The following is a 24,321-nucleotide window of genomic DNA, read 5'->3' as shown; positions in this document are numbered from 1 at the left end:
CAGCTCCCTTTTGGAAGTTCGTTTCATCCTGACGAATCGATTCATTCGTTCCGGTTCAATGAACCGGTTCAAACGGTCAATTGTTTTGATAGTCCCCGTATTCGTTTTCCTAATGACAGAAAAAGCTCGCTGTTTATCACTGATTTAATTTAATTAGATGCTGTGTCAAAGCTGTGTTGTTTGTTCAATGCAAAAATACAGCTTTCGCCTAAATACCACATTTGTTGCAGTTACGCTAAAACTCATATAAATCCATCCTGAAGATAGTGTAAGACGCTTTCAGAATATCTCTCTTAATTTCCTTCTTAATTAATTCCTAGTAGCGAGTTACAACCTCTTCTGACTAACAAACAGCAAAATGATTTGCGAGTCTCCTAGCGAATCAGTTCGATTCAATCTGTTCAAACGAACGATTCATCCGCGAATCGAACATCACTATCCTGTGCATGACAGCTCAGAGAGAGGAGAGGAGGACCACGACGCGAAGGGATAGTCCTCAATCTCTCACCTTGTTTTTGGCAGCTATTCACACCCATACAAACTGAGAGGACAGCGGTGTATGTTTTGAATTATTCGCGATCACCAGTTGACAGCGCTCTCGGTCGGAGGATTCATCCCGGGATTCTGAATGGAAGCGGCGGCTGAAGGGGCGGCCAGCCTGTCTGAGGCCGGGGATGGGAGCCCGTTATCCGAGGACGCGAGCACAGCGGATGGCATGGACTCTGGTAACTAGCAACTTGGGGTTTGATTTGAAACACGGGTTAGGAAAGACCTCTGCTCATGCAATCTCATCTGCTTGATTCCTAGGTGGATGGGAGTCACATGCATAGAGCTAGCAAAACTAGCATTTATGCATGGAGAACAGACACTGATGCATGTGATTTATCATACAAGCATCAGATTATCAGGGTTCACGTGCTGCCAGAGACAGTGTGCATTTATGATATGTAGTTTTATGGCCTTGCTGTCAGCTGGATGGTGTGACAACCAGGTTAAAACCAGATTCAGCTAGCTAGCCATCAGCATAGCAGGGACACTGGTGACAGATGGGGTGTGGGGGTTTCAGGTGAGAAATGGGGTGAAGGATGGATAGCATTTGTTTAGGATAAATGGCATCAAATGTTTAGCATATACAAAATTGAATGCATAAAGAATGATATGAAGAATGATTAGATGACATATTACAATAATGTTTTTAGGATTTATTAGATCAGTCAAATAGGACTTTAACATTATGCATGTATGGTGCAAGTTCTCTTTGTTGATTTTTAATATTCAAACACCAGCCGTTTATTGCTCATTATGTCTTTGAAAAAATATTATAAAATTAATATGACTTTTAGAAATAAAGTGCCGCGGGTAATACAATGACCGTAATACTATGGTTAGCTGATATTTTGCAGTTGTTTGTTTTACTTCTGTTTTGTATTTTGATATTTTATTCATTATAATAATTGAATATATCTTTAATATAATATAATGAAGAGTAGAGATATGGGTTTTTCTATAGCCGATGCCGATGTTTAGAGGTCAGGGTCAGCCGATGGGCGATATCTGCTGCCGATTTTTAGGGCCGATATCTTGAAGTTTTCCCCTTCATTTGCATGCTAAAATGTCACACTAATAATAAGTGGATGCACAACATTTCTAAACTTATGATCATTTATTGAGCACTGACTTGAACCATCTCTCGAATCTTAATTTTGTGCACTGCACGGTAGTAAAAATAAAAAATTTATCCAAAGTTAACCAAACAAATCAATAAACTGACCAAGTATTAAATATATAAAACAGGTAATATCTATCTATCTATCTATCTGTCTTTGTATTGATCTATATATATATATATATATATATATATATATATATATATTAATATATATATATATATATAAGTCAATCATTTACATAAAAGTTTTAGAGCATTTATCAAGCAGTATTTTTCAAGTTTGTTTGTGTATGTATGTAATTTTAATTATAGTTTTAGATAATTTATATAGAATTTTTTTTATAGTTTTCAATTAAACTGAAAAATATAAAAAATAAAATATTAAAAAAAATTATAGTAGTGCTGCAAACACACTAGCAACCAGCAACATTTGTGTTTGGTATAAATGACACAGAACATCTAAAGTGCATTCTAACTTCAAACTTACATCGCAGTCTGTTCATTATTAAGATTAAGTACAGTCAACCAAACATATAAAAGATTACACTGGTCAGTTTAAATAGACCGTAGTATACCGGTCCCCTCTGCTGTTATGCCAAGGACATTTTTGCTCATGTGAAGAGGATGATCTTTTCCGTCTAGTTTACATTAAAAAAATAAAATATATTATAGTTTAACATTCAGATACATTGCGAATATGGAAACATTTGGATATGTGCAGAACGAGACGTGAGCAATTACCTCAAATACATCTAGCCAAACCCGCGCGCGCTCGTCCTCGTCTGCACGCACGCATGCACTGTCACGATTTAATGCAATGTAAATGTAGGTTTTTTTTTTAAACAAATAGGCCTACCCGAATGCAAATATTCAAAATCGAACATTTTGCAGAACAGGATCAAATAAAGTACTGGTCATTAATACTTGCATAAAATGTTTAATGTGAAAAAAGCGGTTCACTGACTGCGCAGCACAGCCACATGCGCCACAGTTAGGTTTGGGATAATTTTATTTTTAATACTATAGTGTCATTTGAAAACATTTCAATTGCGTTTTAAAATACAACAACGAGCACCACGAAACCATTTAAAGAGGCGCATTCAGCGGTCTCCTTGACGGTAAACAGTCAACTAAGTAAAATGATCTCAAACGTACGGCGCGCTCTCTTCATTTTATGAAATGATCATAATCACATATTCATTTTACAGTCCTGCTACTAGCATTTTATTCAGACTAAAACCACTTTAATTCGGGTGAGAAAGCTTTTTTTTCCGAGTGGCTTTTGCACATAATAATAATACCGCTGCAGACGCATTTTGCAGCATTAAGCTTATTCATTGATTGTTAATTTAAACGACGATCGATCATGGAAATGATCAAATATTGACATCCCTAAATGCAAATGAGTTGGATGGAAACCTGGCTATTGTCTGCATCAAACCATGCTTCCGAACAAATGTCATTCACCGTTCTGTGCTGCTCCGGGACAGCTGTCTCTCCGAGCACGGTGCTGTCTGTGCGCGGGGCGGAGTAACGTAGCCCTCAATCACGCTGCAGTGTTTGTGAGAGCTGCCACCTTCTCCACCTCATTTACAGAGTGAAATTCTCTGACTACCTTTATCTCCCAGGACTATTGTTGAATCTTCCAAAACTTTTGGCTTGGGGTCCTTCACATATCACATGCCACTTTCCACTGCACCAATAACACGGGGCTGCCCGCCGACGTGCCTTAATTTAAATTGGCACTACTAAACACGGATATCGGCCGATGCCGATATATTAAAAAATGACAAATATCGGCCCGATATATCAGCTGACCGATATATCGGTCGACCTCTAATGAAGAGTATCTCTTCACAACCTGGCTTTAATTTAATATAATCATTTATAATTAAATAATAATAAATAAACATGTTGTTTTATTAATTTTAATAATTGATCATTGTTAATAATGATCAAACATTACTTTATTCATTTTTATAATAACAAATAATATATAAGAATTAAGAAAAATAGAAAGAGTTCAGATTTTTTGTTGGTGGTGGTGCAGAATCTGAAATATTTCTTATTAACTTACATAATACACTTGATGGGTAACACATTACTTGAAGCCTTTATATATAAAGCATTATAAAAATATTTTTTATGCATTAATTATGGACCTCATAATGCATTATATGATCTCATGTATAACTGCAACCTCAGTTATAGCACATTATAATACTTATATATTTATTCTTACGCCTTTAGAAAGAATAATGCATTATAGCATACAATAAACTGCCAGTTGCAGATCTGAGAAGGAATCTGCAAATGCCTTTTAACTTTGGTTACAATTATTTATAAAAAAGATACAATGTTACAATGTACATTATAAAATGCATTTGTAATGTTTTATACATAAAGACTTTCAGTAAAGCCCTTTTTTATTTAAAACCCAAAACTGATAATCCAAGAAACTTTATTTTATGGTTTAAATTTAATTTGGAACCCCACTAGATTACCAATGATATATAAAAAAAAATACTTGGGTTAAATGATGATAATTTCAGGTTCTCACTTCCATAACAGTCACTGTATCTGTTAAATATACTCTTGTTTCTGCCTCTAAGCGACTGCTATTTTCTCCTCAGTTCCCCATTTGTGTTTTTTTTACTGTTAATACATCATGTGTGTGTGAGGTGTCAATGATCGCATTCATATACACAATATGCTGATAACCATCAAAAATCACCCTTAATCTGTAAACCAGAGAAGGAAAGATAGTGACAAAAAAAGTTAGTTTTCTTGGGTAAAACATAATTCATATGTTTAAACATAATCAGTGTAAGCTCATACTTGTAAACCCACTCTATGAATCATATTGAGCACAAAATGTGATCCAATACATAAAGTGCCTGTGTTCAGTATGTACTTGAGATTGACATTTCTCCAGCTCATTGTTGACAATATTTGTTCTTTTGCGTATGCGTGGAAGCTTTGCAAACTGCATTGTGGTTTCTGTTTTTCAAAGACGTATGTCAACACAATTGGCTTGTAGTAAATGTCACTTACTGTCTTGTCTCATCGTTTACTTTTTAATCACTAAAACTGCATCCAAACAGGGACAGTTCACTCCCTGAATTCCTCTGGCGTTTTCGTTGGTTTGCTCCTCGGCGTCTTCCGTGTAGATTTGTGTGGGAAAACATGCTGACTGTTGAACACACAATCACATGACACGTGTCTCACGGTGGTCTGTGAGTCATTTTCACACCTGGAGTAACGTTTGGATGCACTCATCCACCCTTGTTGTTTTTTTTTCTGTTCATAAAATTAGATTCAATTTTGGTGAGTCACAGGTTTCGAAGAGTTCTTTAGCAGTGTTCATGTCCGAACATGACGCAAATGTCAGCAGAACAGAACACAATTTGTACATTTATTAGTGTTTTTAAAGATTCACTGTGTGAGTGAGTGTTTGATGATGGCAAAGGTAATCTAAATGTCAAAATTGGGGAATTAACGCACAATTAAAAAATTCAAAATTTACTGATACTGATATATTTAGAAAAAAATCGCTATTATTAGCAGATAATCGATAAAATAGTTATATATTATGCATCCTCGTGCAACACTCACTGTCACATTACTAGGATATTACTATGTAGTTGCTAAGGATCTTTTGGGAGGTAACTAGGGCGACAAATATTTTCGCAAGTTGCGAATTTAATTTATGTAAAAAAAATTGGAACATCGTAGAGCAATTTATGAATAAAGCACTTTTTCATTCAGTCGCATGCAAGTAAATTTGTTTCTGACGTAGTTTATGTTCATGTCTTCTTACCCCAAAATTCACCTCAAACAAGATTAGCTTGTTTTGAAATTTAGTTGCATATTAATTGGCGTCATAGTGTTTCCATTCAGTTTAATAATTTGCAGTATCCCAGAACTCGCATAAATACATAGATGGCTTGGGTTCTTCCTTCAATATAAGAATTTGTGATTTATTTGTTTACTTCATATTGTTTTATTGTTGCGAAAATTGTATGCTTGAATGTTTAGAAAAGTTGAGTCCACTTTATTCAGTGTTTCTTGTGAATGTGCGTGACTTCAGATTAGCTAATAAATAGAATAATAACAAAGTAAACAGTAACATTATTTGCACTACCAAGGTGTGTATGGTTCTGATAATAAATTAAAATATCATAACAAATTCCAATCGTTGCGACCAGATCATCGAGTGAGTTATGAACCGATTCATTCTGATTTGTGAACCAAAGATTCATAGTGCAGTAAACAATATGTGCTACCAATCACTGTTTATGATTATGATAAAAAAATTAAAATAATATAATAACAAATACCAGTTTGCAACACCAAGTGTCATTTTAGACAGATTTTTTACAGCTAAATTAACTGGAAGCAACTGACATCAGAAGCCTTGCACATTCAAGTTAAAGCTCTAACATTAAAAATAAAAAGGTAGATACATTAGAGTTTTACACTTACAGTAAGAGATTTGTTCAAAGCTTTAAATATGAGTAATAATAATAATAATAAAATTTCACATGGTAATACAGTTATTGCTCTCATTTCTCCCCATCTGACTGATAAATATGTTACTGTTCTGTTCAGTGGCCATCTCAAATGGCTCATTAAGAACAGCACTGAACCGATAAAGGCCGAGATAGCAAAAGATCTTTACTGTAAATGAATTATAAATCAATTTTGAGGCTATTACCGCTAAATGTACCATCTAAAGCACCCACTTCATGATTGTCAAATGAACACAATTAAAGCATCTGTGAAATCCAGACTTGGCTTTCTCTGTTTATACAAATAACATCCCATGAGATGCATATATAATCAAACCCTAGGCGATACTCAAAGCCATATAGTGTTGTGCTTGCTGATATCGCTTTGCAAAACAGGGCAGGTCTGCACTCCTGTTTCCTCAACTCGTGTTATTCTAACAGCTCCGACTGCTGGGAGTTTTCAAGCTTAACAAGCAAGAATTGCATAATGGTGTCTCTCTGTATTCCTTGCCCCCCTCGCTTATGCCCTGAAGAGGACAGAGCTTTTTATAGGCCAGTCTGCAGACAAGACTAGGGTTCTGGGAGATACTCAATCCCATCGGCACCTCAGAGGGAGTAGGGCGTCTCCTAAAGAGAACGCAGAGTCCTCCTTTGACACATTTGTGTTCAAGGCATCCTATCCAAACATTGTTTATGAAGACAATGTGTTTTTAGCACATTGTTGCATGGTTTCTACAGTTTTCCGTATGGTTGCTTGATGGTTTCTTTCTGGCCCAAATCTCTCTTATGTTCACACTTGGCAGGTTTGGTTAGATTAAAACGAACTCATTTGTGATTGCTCTGTTAGTGGGGTTCATTTGAATAAATGTGAACGCAGACATCTGAACCCTGGTGCACACCAAACAAGTGGACGGAGATCCCTGAAAAGGATGGTCTCGATCTGCTTCCAAACAAACTCTAGACTCACATTGACAGACCTTCAGACTGATGGCAGAAGGTCTGGGAATCCAACCCGCTTTGAATGGACAATCCGCCAAGAGGCCATATGACTGAGAGGTAAAGCAACCAGTCATGTTTTGTTTTATGCTGTGTTATGTTTGGGGCATGGAAATGACCCCACAATAACAGACTGGTGTGTAAAACTCTTGGACGTATTTTATGCCGTGAACTTTACATATTTCACATACTTTTGAAAATCCAGCGTTAAGCTGATCCTGATAAGCGCTCATTGTCACAGTTGTAAACAAGATGGCTTTCTTCTTCCATGAGAGGGTTTGGCATCTTTGTTTCCATGTGGGATGTTAAAGAACATGACACACTCGTCTTTCCCGGAAATCCTGTCGAATTCAACCAATCAGATGACAACTTAGAAGCTCCCGAAGTGTTACCAATTTTGTGTGCTATATGCATCAGACATTCAGCCAATGGTCCATGGATGTAAAGTCTGAGGCTGAGACTAAACAAACTCTGGTGTGGTTCGACATGGGCCAAAAACAAAACATGATATCACAAAATCAGACCCTAAAAAGGGCAAAATGCTCACTTGGTTTTCTTAAAAGCTATGTTCCCCATTACTGGTCAGTACAGTTGTCAGAACTGACTTCTCTTGCAACGAAGAAATCCCTTGAGCTGTTTAAAAAACCCACAATATTACACACATACAACAAGCGCCCAGCACACAGAAGTTTTGGATGTCTGGCATGTTCGCAAAATTTACATCATAAAAGCTGTCCAATCAGGTTGTGACCAAATCCTTATGCCTTTTGTTTTGTATGTTTAGTTTCAGTGTTAAAAAAGCATATGTGTATGCATAGCATTTCATTTATACTCCATTCAATAGTGTGTGCAAACTTGTTTTATCGTCCGCCAGGTGAAAATTGTAAAGCCCAAATTATACTTCAGCTTCAACGCAAATGCTAAGAATTTGCATATAGCCGAATGCATAGCCTTTCAAAATCTACACCATTTCATAACATGTGCAAATCAGTTTTATCATCCACCAGGTGAAAATTGCAAAGAACAAAGTATAGTTCAGTTTTGACATGAACGCTGAATGTATACAGCCAAGAAACCTTGCGCACTAGAAAGTTTTATCCTTGTTCAGTCTCTATTTGTTTTCCAGAAGTTATGAGCAATAACTGTAATAATTGTACTCGTTTAAACTAGATTTGCTCAGATCTCTTAACTCCCACACAAACGGATTGTTTTCTGATAGAGCTATGAACTTTGAATAAATCTGTTGAATGGCTCGTTACTTGAATGAAATTCGCAAGAGGAACTTTGCAGTTTTTGTTTTCATCTCTCAGATCAGAAGTGAGCAATGAAAATGGTTTTGTGTGCCTTACTGGTGGATTTACAGTCTCTTGTTTCCTTTGGTTTGCTTTTTACAGTTCTGTTTTACCAGATTATGAGCTGTCGTTCATATGTTATCATGGTTTTACTTCCAGTATTTAGATTTTTGCAGTCATACCACATGATATCCTTTACTCAAATAGCATAATTATGTTAAGTCTTTGGTAAATTTAGTCCCATATAATGAATGTTAACCTGAGGTGTCAAGTGACAACTCGAATGTTCTGTCATCAAGTTCTTAATTTCAAGTCCATTTTGAGCGTGCTGTGATCACACCTACTCAAAGCAATTTCAGGAAGTGTTTTGTTAATTCATTAGCACTTGGAGATGTTATAAGCTCAGTGTTTCCCACATACTTACACTCTATGTGTGGCGGCACTTTCCCTGGGGGCAATATATATATGTGTATATAATGTAAATATAAAACAGCAGGTTTACTGAAAGTGCAAATTCATTCTCTGCCAGCAGGAGGCACTTTAAGTGCCACTTTCTCCTTTTTTCCAAAGCACTCTGTAGCCTGCGCTCTATGCTTGCGCCACTCAATTTTGTTACGGGAAAGGATGCATGACCAGCGGCGCACATGCTGCGTTCTGAAAAGTTTAGATGTTTCTAATTTAATTTTCTACCTGTTAGATTGTGTTTTATTTACGTCTACATAGCCTTAAACTTACCAATAATGAAATACTTATTAATGTTGTACAGTATAGGGGTTGCAAGAGTACTGATTTCTACTAGTTGATTTTTTATTTAAAAAATACTTAAGTTACTCGACTACTCGTGGTTCATGCTATTGTAAATGAAAACACATTAAATATATTTTTTTTTTTATCAATAAACGCTTATTAATTTATAGCCTTATGCAACAATTCCATATGTAAATTTGCAAAACATATTTAAATTTTCATGTAACAGCCAGTATTTGTATCTGTAACAATCACAACATTTTTCGTATCTGCATTCGGATACAACGTCGTACAGTACTTGACAAGACCGTTATGACTTTTTATCTTTTTTTTCCATAGTTATCACTGAACAAGTATGTCGTGTTAAACTAAAATAACTATTAATTTTTAAAATAATATTTATCATGCAAGCAGAGAGATGCCATGAAAAATGGTTAGTGATCATTTGAACACGACTGATTCCATTCAATGCGCACATTTTCATTACGCAGAACTCTTTAAGCGAGTCTTAATGTTTAGTGAACTTCACTAAACAAATGTGCGTGTGCCGCGCAAACCAGCAAAAGATAAAGATGCAAACATGTACGACAAGTAGAAAATGTATCCGTATCTACGCTGATTATTAGCCTACTCTTTAGAGAGAACTGGTTTGGTTTTTGAGAGACTGAGAAGCGCACGTGGCTGTTTGATTGTGAGCGCGCTGTGCTTGTTTCATTCATTCGTTTCATATCGTAGCCTAAGGTTTAAATCATTGCCTTTTAAATATATACAAATAATATAACATGTATGATGTATTATTTTAGGTGATATTACTCCTGTCAAGCTCTGATTTCTGAGAGATGCACGGTGAGGAAACACTAATGCGGTGTTTGATTTGCGCTTTTTTCACTCATAAAGTTTTCATTCATTCACTTCACACTCATGACTTTAGAGGTCTGTGTATAATATTGCGCTGATCACATGACTCAGCTGTTATCTAGCAAACACCAGACTGTGCCAGCTTCAGCCGAATTATTCCTCGTCCGTTATTCGTTTTTGAAGCCATTTTCCATGCCATTCCGAATAAGGTATTAGGCTTTAGGCACACCCCTAATTATTACATTACATTACATATTTTGTTTTTACATGCAACATAGATAAGGTCATAGAAAGTAACAGCTATATTGTAATCCTAAAATTCACGCACTTGCAAACTCTTTGTATTCATTATGGTTAATACATGCTCGAGTAGTCGATTGTTTCCGACAAGCCCTCGTACAGTATGACAAAAATTTCGCTAGATTTATGTACGCTTGCCCAGTAGAGCCAAACATATCCCTTCTAGCCTTAACTGCACGCATGTGTCATATCCCGAGCTTTGTGTGTGTGCGCTGCGCCAAGGCATCAGTCATTTTAATTTTTGACCACAGACATAATGTCGGCAACAGCAGCATTATAAAGTGAATAAAATGTAAATAAAGTACATAAAAATAATTTGACCCTACAGCTCCAAACTCGGACCTAGAGGGCTGGTGTCCTTTAGGGTTTAGCTCCAACCCTGATTAAACACACTTGAACCAACTAATCAAGCTCTTACTAGACACACTAGAAACATCCAGATAGTGTTAAGGCCAGTTGGAGCTAAACTCTGCAGGGCACTGGCCCTCCAGGATCTAATTTGGAGACCCCTGTCCTACAGAGTTGTTACTTCGCACATGCTTTTTGATCATTACATTACATTACATTATTTTCTTAGAATAGGAAATATGCTGTCGCTCGCATCACATACATTAGTTAAGTATGTGGTCTTGAAGAGGATCCTTTTTTTTTCTCTCATTTGGACTCGGTCTTGACTTGGACTCGAAACATTTGGACTTGGACTTGACTTGGACTCGACAAAGCTGGACTTGACTACAGCTCTAATGTTACAACAAATTTACCAAAAATGATTGCTTGCTGGTGGAGAATCCAGCTGGTAATGAATTTATAGCTGGACATTTGCTAGTCCAAGCATTAGTGCTGCTGATAACTTGTAGAAAATCTTTGACTAGCAGCAAACCAGTCTACAGCTGGTTATGCCATCTTAGCTGGTCTACCAGCTTGTGGGCCAGATGGTTGACCAGCTGGAAACCAGGTACCAGGTTCCAAAACACAGTTACCAGCCTAAAGGTGTAGTTCACCCATAAAAAACTGTTATTCACTCAGAATCTTCCCCTACCTGGTAATCATTGCAACTGTATTATTGAGTCAGTGAGACAAGAACTGATTGAGTCTAATTTGTGAACAGATCAAAGATCTGACTCAAACAAATTATTTGTTCACAATCACAAACTAATATCCTTATTGCAGATGTTAAGGTTTCCCCCTGCAATTAATAACTAATTGTAGTGACTAGATCAGAGTCATTAAGTCAGAGACTGATTCAGTGAAGATCTGACTCAAAATAATGATTTGTTTACATTTAACAAACTAATGTGTTTTGGACAGATGTTAAGATTTTCCCCTCCAGTTAGCTGCTAATCATTGCAAACGGATTATTGAACTGATTCATTCTGATTTGTGAACAAATTGTTCTAATTTTTTGAACCATTTCAAATGATTCATTGAAGATCTGATTCTTGACAAAACAAATGATTTGTTCACAATCACAAACTAAGTTAGGGCAGATGTTTTGATGTTCCCCTCCACTTAGCTACTGATTGTTGCGGCTGGATCATTAAGTCACTAAGAACTGATTAATTTTGGTTTGTGAATGAATCATTCAGATTTTCTGAATTATTTCAAATGATTCTTAGAAGATCTGACTCAAAAGAATGATTCGTTCACAATCACAAACTAATGTGGTCAAGATAAATAAGGGGTCTACAATCTTTTGTCTTTTGAGAGCTACTTTTTAAAAATGAAACTAGCTGAGAGCTACCCATGTTATATAATACTTAAATCTTTTAAATAACTTATCAGTCTAAACTGTTATACACGGTATTGTTAAAATGTGAACGAAATGTAAAAAATACTGATACACTGAAATCATTTCACCAAGTTTTTTGTCAAAAACCAACAAATAAATTTAGCAGGACTATGCACTTTTTGTTTGCATAAACATTAAAATAAAAACATTAAAAACGATAACCAGATTTTAAACTAACAAAAATATTCATAACATTCTGACATGTACAACATGTTATAAAATTATAATATGTATAAAATGATAAACCTCACATTTCAACCTTTAAATAGTTTTTTTTTATTTAAAAGGATGAGTCAGAATGATGAATTGTATTTTATTTGCTCCATAAACAGTTCTACATTAGCTAACATGCATTCTAAAAATCTCAACACTTCAGATAATAAGCGAGGCTATTTTCCATTGACCAGTTAAGATTTACAACAAAAATTTAGGTCAGATTTTCGCATTGGTTTCAACAAAAAAAGGCTGGCAGTCTGAATGAAAATGTAAGTCCACTGTCTGACAGCAGGTGGCACTTAAGTAAAAGCAGAAATAGAGCTGTTTCCCTGGTAACCTCTGTAAACAAAGCAGCGCTGTGCTTATAAACACTACTTTGTTACGAAGTTGGAAGTTGAAAAGCAAATGCCATTGAAACTTTTCTGAGGATAGTCGGTTCCCTGTTATACATTCATACATTTAATTCAATCATACATTCTTTCATATAATTTCTTTCAACTGTCTTATTTCATGTTTTCACCCAAAACTAAACCCTCTCAATGCACCTGCTTGAGACTCTTATTGACTTTGCTTAACCCTGAACATTAATATCCATCAAATATTGGTTTAACGATAATTAAAATATGAAATAGGATAATTAAAATAACCTCATGGTCGGTATGTCAAAACATAATTCATTTGGATTAGAGGGGGTGGGACATCTCTCTATATTAGCTCACTCTGATTGGATGAAAAGTATATCTTGGAGAGCTACCTCCAATCAGGCTACTGGTAGCTCGTGAGCCACGTATTGGAGTAAAGGAAAAGAACAACTGGCACATTTCTCAGAATGTCTTCTTCTCTGTTCCCGTCTACTTAGTTTTGCTGTTGTTTTCTCACTGCATGGCTATGAGCTGCTCTGTCTAGCGGCCAGTGCCCTATTTAGAGCAGCATGTGTCTGTTGATGCCACATGCATATGCAGTGTCTGGGAAAGCTTGTTGACCTTGATTGGGATGCCATGGAAACACGGCTGAATGGGAGCATGTGCGGATGCATCTGGGATGACTGTGGGGAGAGAAGCACAGCTCAAGGAATCCAGCCGTCATCTTCACATGGTGTTTTTTTTATCAAACCATCTTTGTCAACAAATGTCCCAGTCACTGTTGACAGCTGCTGCTGCTGCTTGAGGGGCGGCGATGGAATATAAGTGGAAGCTGAATAATAAAGTCGGCTGATGCAATCTGACCCGTTGACATAATTTCAGATGAATATGTCTTAAGTAATCGTAGGCTCTGCTCATATATCATACAACTCTGATTTGGTTTCAAATTTTTAGGGCTGACTGTCGGTGGTTTCATTTTGCAAATGATATTATCTGATACTTTTATTCAGATATTGTTGTGAATATTCACTGTTCTTTTCCTTTCCTAGATTCTACATCGAAAAAGGCTTTTATAACAGAGGTAGGTTCCTTTACCACATATCAAGAATCTCTATTGTTAGACTGCAAGTGAACCTGTTTATGCAGGGATTGCAGTTTGGTGGTGTCTCATATTTTCATTCTTTACACCAGATGCCTTCATCGTCAGGCCAGCCGGCCCATGGGAAGAAGATCGGACACAGAGGTGTGGATGCTTCTGGAGAAACCACATATAAAAAGGTGCATTGCGCCTATTCAATTTCAGCAACTTTTTCTAGATTTGATTCCATTCAGATAATTTTAGTTACTTCTAAGGATGCACAAAATTCTGGAACCATATCAGCCAATATTCTACTTCTGATATTTTTTTGTGTAATTTTTTAATGTTTTATATTGGTACGTATTGTATATTTAATTGTGCATGCTCATTTTCTCTCTTTTTATATTTAGATTAACTTTGCTATAATCTAACGTTAACCTAAAATGAATCAGTTTCTACAATTTTGTCTAGATTCAATATTGATTCCAATTAGATTATTTTAGTTACTTCTAGGGATGGACAATATATCGGTACCGTATCAGCTGATATTAGTTTTTTTTTTTTTTCTCACAATTTTGTTATTTGAAAAAATCTAAAATATTTGCATTTTTATTTTTTTAAGTTTTATATCGGTTGATATTGTATATTTAATTGTACAGTACGTGCCAGTTTTCTCTCTTTTTACATTCTGATTTAACATTACAAAATAGTGTTGAATTGTAATATTGACCATTCATCAGTTAACGGACATAATATATAGAAAATAACTGTATGTGTAATAAAAATATACAAATTATTCATTGGTTTATCTGTATCGACCAGAATTGTAATATTGCTATAAGCTCAGCAGAAACGTGGCACTAGGTGACATCAAAACAGTAAATGCAGAAGATAAATCTCTGGGTTTAGGGTTAGTATTTATGTGGCTCACATCCTCCATATTCTCTTTAGACCACATCTTCAGCACTCAAGGGGGCCATTCAGCTAGGGATTGGCTACACGGTTGGCAACTTGAGCTCCAAGCCTGAGCGGGACGTCCTCATGCAGGATTTCTATGTGGTGGAGAGCATTTTCTTCCCCAGGTGCGCTGTCTTTCTGAGGTTGAGGGTGGATGTGGAATTTCACATGCAATAAATGATCTTTTCTTTGCTCTTCCAGTGAAGGGAGCAACTTGACACCAGCCCATCATTTCCCAGACTTCCGTTTCAAAACCTACGCTCCTGTCGCTTTCCGTTACTTCAGAGAGCTCTTCGGGATACGGCCGGATGACTATTTGGTGAGAAATATAAGCTAAAGGCTGGATTTTATAATAAATGCTTCTATTAAGTCAGGACTCATGAAATTCATTGACATTGTTTGTGTTCGTCTTTAGTATTCGCTCTGTAATGAACCACTGATCGAGTTGTCCAATCCAGGAGCCAGTGGCTCAGTCTTCTACGTCACCAAGGACGATGAGTTCATCATTAAGACAGTCATGCACAAGGAGGCAGAGTTTTTGCAGAAGCTTCTTCCTGGATATTACATGGTGAGCTGCTGTACTTTGACTGATGCATTTCATATTAGTGGTCAACCATTATAGGTTTTCAATGTCCAATGCCGATATTGGACATTGAGCGGGGTATATATATTATGCATCACATATGTATTGCATAATATAGTAACGGTATTTAACCAATATAAAAGTGAAATGCTTATTTTAGACAATATTAAATAAATATTACAACTGACACAGTGGTGAACTAATATTTATGGGTGAATGTATTTCGATTATCTGTTGTATATATAATAGTGAAATGCTTTTTTTATTTCGCTTTAAATATGCAGTTTATGTTATTTTGTTACTTTTTGAGATATTATATATTGGACCATATTGGTTTTTGACTGATATTAGTATTTATCAGGCAGTATTTGAAGCAAATATTTAGTGTTTTATTTTTTATTAATTCAGACAATAAATTATCGGCTGTTGGCCAGAACATTAAAATAATTAATGGCCAAACTTTTATTTTTGTTTCATATTTGAAGCTAATGTGTATTTTCAACATCCGATACCTATCTAGAGAGCAGGGTAATAAATGCTGCAGGATATAATAGTTTAAGTATATAAAACAATATATAGCATAGATAAAATTGCTAAAACACTTATTTTACACTATATTTAATGTACTTCAGAACTGACACAATGGTAAACTAATATTTATGGCCAAATATTGGCTGATTATCTGCATGGCCAGTATTTTTTGTAATTACTGATACAGACCTCTACTATTTATATTTCTGAGCTACAGTAATTTCACAGTAAATGCATAAGTTATGTTGTTATTTTGTTACTTTTTGAGAAACAGTATAACAGTACCAAATCAGTTAATGACCGATATTAGAATTTATTAAACGTTTTATTCAAAAATTGAAAGAAATGTATTTAAGAAATTATTGATTATTGGCCAGTGCGTGAAAATAATTATCGGTTTACTGGTATCAGACAGAATTTGAATAAATTTAGATATATTTTTGAAATTAATGGCCAACCGATATTGTCTATTATTATCTAGATTATTATCTAGAGTGTAGATTGGCTGATAGTTAATATGATGCTAATAAACATGATACAGTATCCTGCATGATATAATACATTGTAATGATGGAAAATTAGTCATAGCCTAACAAAATTAGATTATTTAATGTATGTATATATATTTGTTTATCAGCCTGACCGATATATCGGTGTATCACTGACCTTTATACGTTTTTCAGCTACAATAAGGTTTAAGCTAGGATAAAATAAACTGTTTATGTTGCACTGTTTAATATACTGTAATTTTTGAGAAACGTGCTTCTCAGCCTAGTATAACATGCTGTCAAAAATCAACCGTCTGGTTAAACAACAACACTGCTGATTACCCAACAAGCTATTTTGAACTAATTTCTCCCCTGAGGCGATATGTCTACTATTTACCTGAATAACAAGGCAAAATGACACAATTAGCATGTAAGCCATGCTCGTTCCAGCTTTCTGTCTCCAACGGACCATTTCAATCCACAGTAAAAGTACAAAAGGGTTCGGTTTCCAAGAGAACGTGAGTTTTTTTCAGTAGATGATGCCTAAATGGGTTCTCAGTGTCAGCAGAGTCTAACCAGCGACTGGCTTGGCTTGTTACGTCCATTCATCTGGAGCTAATGAGCCCATGAATGGTGACTGATTAGTTGTTGTTTATGCTGACCTTGGCCAGTTCATGGTCTACAGAAACCTGTCTTTATTACTGTCTGGCTTTTCCTCATTCTGTTTCTCTTCTTTGATCATATCTTGTAGGACATGTCACCTATGCGAAGGTGATGGGTGTCACAAAGATTTTCTAGGTTGGATATCCGCTTCATTGCTTTGCCTTTGTGTGGTGATTTTCAATAGGATTTAAACTCCAAACTAACTGGAATCAGGTGGTTTTATTACGCTCTGGAACATTAGCTGGCAATATGTTTTTTGGGGGTGAAATGGAGTGTTTTGCATCTGGAATGTGAGAAAAACAAATAACTTTTAATTCAATTTAATGCATAAATGCTTTTAATATACTTGAATTAACAAAAGTGTGATTTGCATGCTAAATTAAAACTGTTTTTCATTTTTTGGACTGATTTTGTAATGATAAATTGATGTACATTGCAATATTTTGAAGAACAGTTAATTGAAGAAAATGTTGCTATCATTTATTCATCTACATACTGTTCCAAATCTGTGTAACTTTCTTGTTTTCTGTAGAACACAAAAGGAGATATTTTGAAGAATATTCACGCTGCACTTTTCCATATTGTGACGCCATCAAGAGTCAAAAAATTTCAAAAAAGCGAAATAAAAGTTACTTTTGTGTGAGGACAAAGATGAAAAATGATTTGATCAATATCTAATTTTTATCTTCACATATTTAGACTTGAGTTGCAAGTTCCTCAAACTTGTCGCAATACATTTTGGTGTACAAAATTTGAATAAAAATGTATAAATAAGTTACATAACTAGAAATAAATATTTCTTTAAAGAATAATAAATTAATTGGAAAAGTTTGCACTTCAGGGTTTTCCTTCCACAAATTAAGCCCTAAAAGGTCTTAAATCAGAGCTGAAAGTCTTCAATTCATGAAGTCATATATACACTGCAAAAAAAATTTAAAATTCTTTGTCTTAAAAAGTCTCAAATTTACATTCATAAACCCTGCAGAAACCCTGTCATTTGGATTCTCACATATTTAAGCATAAATTGCAAGTTTGTCAAACCTGGCACAACAAATTTTCAGAATTTCAGTATCGGGTGATTAAATGATGACAGATATGTAATTCTAGAGTGAACTATTCCTTTATAGAATAAATACATTTCACAAAGCATGTAACCAATAAATACAAATGTACACTTTCTTCCACAGGTGTTAAGCACTGCATGGATGACTTATGTTTGAATCTTTGTTCGCTCTGACTAAATCGCATTTGATTTTTGAAATGTTTGTTTGCTGCAGAACTTGAATCAGAATCCTCGCACCTTATTGCCCAAGTTCTTCGGGCTGTACTGCGTACAATCGGGTGGGAAGAACATTCGGATGGTGGTCATGAACAACGTTTTGCCCAGGGTGGTGCGCATGCACCTCAAATACGACCTGAAGGGATCCACCTACAAGCGACGGGCCTCTAAAAAAGAGCGGGAAAAGGCGAAGCCCACTTTCAAAGATCTTGATTTCATGCAGGACATACCAGACGGTCTCATGCTGGATACAGACACGTACAGTGCCCTGGTCAAGACGTTACAGAGAGACTGTTTGGTAAGTTCTCCACAGTGTGACGCTGTCTAGAGCATTCAGAATGAATATTGATGTGTTTTTGGGGTTTAGGTCTTGGAGAGCTTTAAGATTATGGATTATAGTTTGCTGCTGGGAGTTCACAACATCGATCAGGCGGAGAAAGAGCAGCAGATGGAGGGATCTCAGGGCAACAGTGATGAAAAGAGGCCACTGGCACAGAAAGCACTCTACTCCACTGCCATGGAGTCCATACAGGGAGCCTCGGCCTGTGGAGAAGAGATTGACACTGACGACACGTGAGTGGCCGAAATGAGCCCACGTTTTGACACATATAAAGGATATTTAAACAGATATGTGGCACATTTTCAGATGCATCAAAAAAATATGATAAAGTAACAGGGATGCAATGACTAAATTTTGTCCGATATGATAAAGCTTAGTAATTTTTCTCCATGAAATTGCCTACAACCGATTTATGGAATTCTATACTATTTTGATACTTTTTTTTTATTTTGTAAAATCTGAATTTGTGTTTGTAATCTTTATAAAATCTGGATAATATTTAAGTCCTGTCCTGTTAGATATCCTGTTTCATCTGGAAATGAATGCTATGGAAGCTAAAGGATTGCAAACAACAAATTCATGTTGACTAACCAAAAAAAAAAAAAAGTGAAAAGAAACATTATTTATTTTTGCTTTGTTTTTTGTTTTTTTATTCTGTTTACTTTTTTATTTGTTTCTATTGTTTCTAATGACTTTATCAGTCATATTTTTCTCTGAAATTATTTTTTTTAAGATTTATCTAACTTTGGGAGGCAAAATGAACATGCGTTTCTTTTTTTATTTTGCCTAAAAAATAAAACATGTTTTTTCCTTGAATTTGTGTTTGTAATCTTTATAAAATCTGAATAAACTTAAGTGTCCTGTTAGAGATCCTGGTTCATCTGGAGATGTGTCACATAATAGAAGTAAAACCTGCAAACAACAAATTCATGTTGACTAAACAAAAAAACAAAAAATGATTAGAGGTGAACAAAGACATTTTAGTTTTCTTTTGTGTTTACTTTTCTGTTTTAGGTTTTGTTTTGATCTTATTTTTATTTTGTTTTGTTTGATTTTATTTAATATTTATATAAATACAGATTTTTAGAAGTGAACAGACATTATTTGTTGTTTGTTTTTTTGTTTTGTGTTTTCTTTTTCTCTTTTTTTGTTTGTTTGTTTTGCTTTTTTTCTTTGTTTTTCCATGTCATGTTTATTAGCAATTTTTCATCTTAAAAGAGTTTTTTTTTAAAGATTTAGCCAACTTTGGGAAACACTTTTCAGCACTGTTGCAATTTTGTTCTCAAAGGTATAGATACATGTTTCATTTCAGTATTTAGCAAGGTTTATACTTTTATTTTTATTTATTTATTTATTTTTATTTTTTTTAACTTTCATAGTTATTTATTTGCTTATGATTTTTGCCTGTCAGGATGGGTGGTATTCCTGCAGTCAATGGAAAAGGAGAGCGTCTGTTACTCTACATTGGAATAATCGACATCTTGCAGTCTTACAGGTGCTTGCATCAATCTCTCCAATTTATGTCACTTACAATTTACATCTTGAAGTGTGTAATTCATTGCTGCCAGTATGATTTGGAAGTACCATAGAATTACTTTTTTTTTTCATTTTCTGTTTAGGTTAATAAAGAAATTGGAGCATACGTGGAAGGCTCTAGTCCATGATGGGGTAGGAAATACATTGAATTTCATTGGCTATCATCTAGATTAGACCTTTTGAAATATATCAATACCATTGTTCCTTGCGAGATGCTCCATTTCATTAGTTTGGATGAAAAGCTTTGGCCAAGTCAACATTGAGCTGTGTTTTCAGACTCTGTGGTCTTCGACCTCCACTATAACTCCTCATACTTCCTTCATTTTCATATTAATAAAGCATGATCTGCCGCGGTATATTAGCATGAATGGGGTTTAGTGACAATTACAGGGTTTTGGAGGAAATGCTTGTGAAATGCACTAATTTGGGGCCGTTTTTTCTCAGAGGATGTGCTAATTGTGCTATTGCTGGATATGAAGCGCACATGCATGTCCCACACACACATTCATATTTCTCTCAGCTCAGCAGTGAATAAAGGAGATTTCTCAAACCCTGCCTGTGACGCATCAGTCTATGCCATACTGCGAATGGCTCACAGTTAATTTGCATGCTAATTTGGTTATTTATAGACCTAGAGCTGGTGTATCTTGGATCACGTCAGCTGGAGGTGACATATATATTAACTAAAGGTTGACTGGTTGACTCCAGGAATAATGTATGTTAAACTGGAAACTGACATGAGAAATTAGTAAATATGAATTTAGTTTGTACTTTGGCTCTCCAGTCAAGTGTATGTTGACAGTATATTATAAATGAATGCATGTTTTTGTATGATTTACATGTGTAATGTAAACAAATGTGGCAAATTCAATACTATTTAAGCTCTATCACAGAAATTCTATCACAGATCACCACAGAATCGTGATTTTGATTTAAAGCCTGCAAGGAAATTGTTAGTATTGAACAAACTGTTATTTTTTCATTTTGTCAACAGGAATAAGACAGAATGTACTGTAACTTTTCAGACTGATTCTGATGGTTCACTTATTCTGTCTCACTTTCACTCTTCAGGACACAGTGTCTGTTCACAGACCATCTTTCTATGCGGACAGGTTCTTCAGGTTCATGAGCACTACTGTATTCAGAAAGACTTCCTGTGAGTGAACTGATTCTGAGTTGAACTTACATAGATTAATTGTTAACATGTTCTGCATGAAAAATTATTGATAAAGTAATAGCGATGCACCGGTATTGAAGTTCTGCCTGATACCGATAAATATTTATTTTAGAAACCGATAACCGATAAATGTCTCTTGATAAAATTCTACAGCATTTGGTCCAAATAAATTAAAAATAAAATGCTTAACACTAAAATTAATGATATTAAATGCTAAAAATGAATGTAGGCATCACAGCATTTTAATGTACAGTAGGACAATGGATATTCATGAATGGATATTCAGTCGATAGTCATGCTGTACGATTTGCTAAAGATTAATGGATATTCAGTCGATAGTCATGCTGTACGATTTGCTAAAGATTACATTTAACTTCTGTATAACTAAAAAACAATGAAAGCTATATAGAAATAGAAAAAACTATAGAAATACTTTTAAAAAACAAAACAAGAAAAACACAACAAAATTACTTAAGCTAAATTTAAAACTGAAAATATAAAAACAAAATCTAATTCAAAATCTTAACAAACATTGTAATAGTATAGAAATAATACTAAAATAGTACCGCATACAACAAAAGCATGAAGTGAACATGAGCTGTCAAACAGACAAAATCATTAGTGTTTTTAAAGATTAAGTGTGCATTAAATAATGGAAAAGGTAATAAAAATGGAAAAAAAAAAATAGTGTTTTTAAGCATGTAAAGTTTATTGTATTGATCAATATAATAAATCTGTAATATCGGCCGATAACTGATAAGGAATTGATATATTGTGCAACCCTATCAAGGTAAAAAGGTATTTTAAAAATAACATCTAAAATTTAAGTGCCACTTATGTCACCAAATAAAAAGACAAGTTAATTATTATCTAGTTAATATCATACTACAGTTGATATTTATTTTTAGAGAAAAATTAAAGCCACAGTGTTTACAAGTTTTCAGGAAGATTCTAACCTTAACCCTGCTAATGAAAGAAATTGAATACTTAATTTGTGCTTATGATATTGAACCTGTTTTAAAATTAAAGTTCAGTCTGATATTCACAAATATTTCTTTTAAAAACCGATAACCGATAAATGGCTCTTGATAAAATTCTACAGTATTTGGTCCAAATAAATTAAGAATAAAACGCTTAACACTAAAATTAATTATATTAAATGCTACAAATGAATTTAGGCATCACAGCATTTTAATTGTACAGTAGGAAAATGGATATTCATCAATGAAATATATTTGTAAACCTGTTTCTTTCAGCACTGAAATCCTCTCCATCAAAGAGGGGTCGTGGGGGTCTGGCTGCGGGCAAGTACAGCGGTCCCGGAGCAGCCTGGTCAGCCAGCCAGCTGCCATTTGTAAGAGACGAAAACATCTACGACCTGAGAGGAACCCGTAGCTTCCCCACACTGGAAGATGATGGTAAACAATAGACAAACTACATTCTTTGTTCTCAACCATGTGGAGTTAATGACTTTAGGCACATTTTTAAATTCGACCTTGTTTCAGGTCGGACGGATGTGCTTCCCTGCACCCCTCCCTCGTTCGAGGAGGCCACTACAGCCTCCATCGCCACCACGCTTTCCTCCACCACTTCCCTGTCCATCCCAGAACGCTCCCCATCGGACACCTCCGAACACCTGCGCTACAGGTAACACCCCCTCTGTCGCTCTGTAATATTTCAGAGTCTCGGCAATAACAGATTCAATAAACTCTCTGTTCTCTTCCGTACAGGAGACACACCCAGTCCAGCCATGAAGAAACGTAAGCCAAACAGACTAGTCTACTATCCTAGTTTCTGTCCTGTAGTCTGCTTCCAAGTCTTCCAAAGCCGTATGGTAGTTTTGTGACTGTTTGTTTCCTTAGCAGACTTTACAATGTTTATTCCTCTCTTGGGCTTAATGGAAGAAGATTGATTTGTTCCTTAGTGATGTTGTTCATGTGGTTTGGTTGAGCCCTCTGCTGGTGTTGTTGTAGAATGCAGGATGAGGACCAGCAGACCATCACAGTGGAGGTGGAAGTGGAGGGACGGTATGACAGCGAACCCACCCTCGCGGCTCCCCAGGTATCGCCGGAGATCAGGTACGCACCCAAAACTGAGAATCTGCCTGTACATAATATATAATATTTATTTATGAAAGCCAGATATTGTTGGACATGTTGAAAAGAAGGTCTTGAAGTGTAATGAAATTAAGGACGAGTCCAAAAAAAGGTGTTTTAAATGCAAGTGCATTGTTGCTGAGTCAATAGCAGTGGGAATGAGGAATTAGACATGCTCCATTCAGCTGAAGCTCATTGTAGTGATGGGAAAACAACACTATGGCAACTGCCACATAGGAACATAACCAAACAGAAAGTGCTTAATCACACTGGCAATAAGTACCCAAATGTTGTTGTGTTAGTCAGGACCAGTGGCAGTACACCCAAAAATATAATTTCTACCATAAATAGTAATATAACATGAATGTATAGTTACATTTATTTATTACGTCTTTATTTAAATAATATTTATTTATTATGTAATTTAGAAAATATTTATTATTTATTCATTTGATTGAGTTAAAATAAAATGTATATATTAGTTAAAAAGCTTTAACTTAAAAAAAATAAAAATGAGAAACGGAAATAAGTTAAAGTACTAAAATAAAAATAAAAGTTAAAAAAAAATTAAAGCTGTATCAAAAAAATAATAATAAAAAAGACAAAGGCAAATTACAAATTTACTTAAATATAAACAAAAATTAAAATGACAACTAAAAAAATATAAAAATAAATAAATGTTAATTCAAAATATTCATGAATAATATAAATGTCTATAAGTAATGCTAAAATAGCACTGCATGAAATAAAAGTATATAGTGACCATGGGCTGTAAAAAAAAAAAGTGATCCATAAAATCTAGACTCTATATTCCAACATTTCTGAAGCCATTCAATAGTTTTTTTTTAGAAGA

General features: G+C 35.1%; 1 protein-coding gene across 6 annotated transcripts in view; it reads left to right on the top strand.

Moving 5' to 3' along the window:
• The first annotated feature begins 416 nt into the window (after positions 1–416).
• The window catches only part of pip5k1ca (phosphatidylinositol-4-phosphate 5-kinase, type I, gamma a), a 29,115-nt gene continuing 5,210 nt past the window's right edge, over positions 417–24,321 (top strand). For 3 of the 6 annotated variants that reach the window (XM_042711812.1, XM_042711814.1, XM_042711813.1), the window contains exons 1-15: positions 418–725; positions 13,790–13,821; positions 13,932–14,018; positions 14,770–14,900; positions 14,977–15,094; positions 15,191–15,343; positions 18,318–18,617; positions 18,687–18,892; positions 20,071–20,154; positions 20,279–20,327; positions 21,267–21,351; positions 22,629–22,790; positions 22,878–23,019; positions 23,103–23,132; positions 23,346–23,450. In XM_042711812.1, coding sequence (XP_042567746.1) covers positions 629–725; positions 13,790–13,821; positions 13,932–14,018; positions 14,770–14,900; positions 14,977–15,094; positions 15,191–15,343; positions 18,318–18,617; positions 18,687–18,892; positions 20,071–20,154; positions 20,279–20,327; positions 21,267–21,351; positions 22,629–22,790; positions 22,878–23,019; positions 23,103–23,132; positions 23,346–23,450 — 1,781 coding nt within the window. In that variant the 5' untranslated portion in view covers positions 418–628. Of the gene's footprint in view, positions 726–13,789; positions 13,822–13,931; positions 14,019–14,769; positions 14,901–14,976; positions 15,095–15,190; positions 15,344–18,317; positions 18,618–18,686; positions 18,893–20,070; positions 20,155–20,278; positions 20,328–21,266; positions 21,352–22,628; positions 22,791–22,877; positions 23,020–23,102; positions 23,133–23,345; positions 23,451–24,321 lie in introns of all 6 variants that reach the window. The other 3 variants (XR_006153153.1, XM_042711811.1, XM_042711815.1) reach the window with 2 other exon arrangements.

This window comes from Cyprinus carpio, chromosome A22, assembly GCF_018340385.1.
Source record: "Cyprinus carpio isolate SPL01 chromosome A22, ASM1834038v1, whole genome shotgun sequence".
NCBI classification, from domain to species: domain Eukaryota; kingdom Metazoa; phylum Chordata; class Actinopteri; order Cypriniformes; family Cyprinidae; genus Cyprinus; species Cyprinus carpio.
The sequence above is the reverse complement of the archived record's forward strand: the minus strand, read 5'-3'. Positions and strand labels throughout refer to the sequence as shown.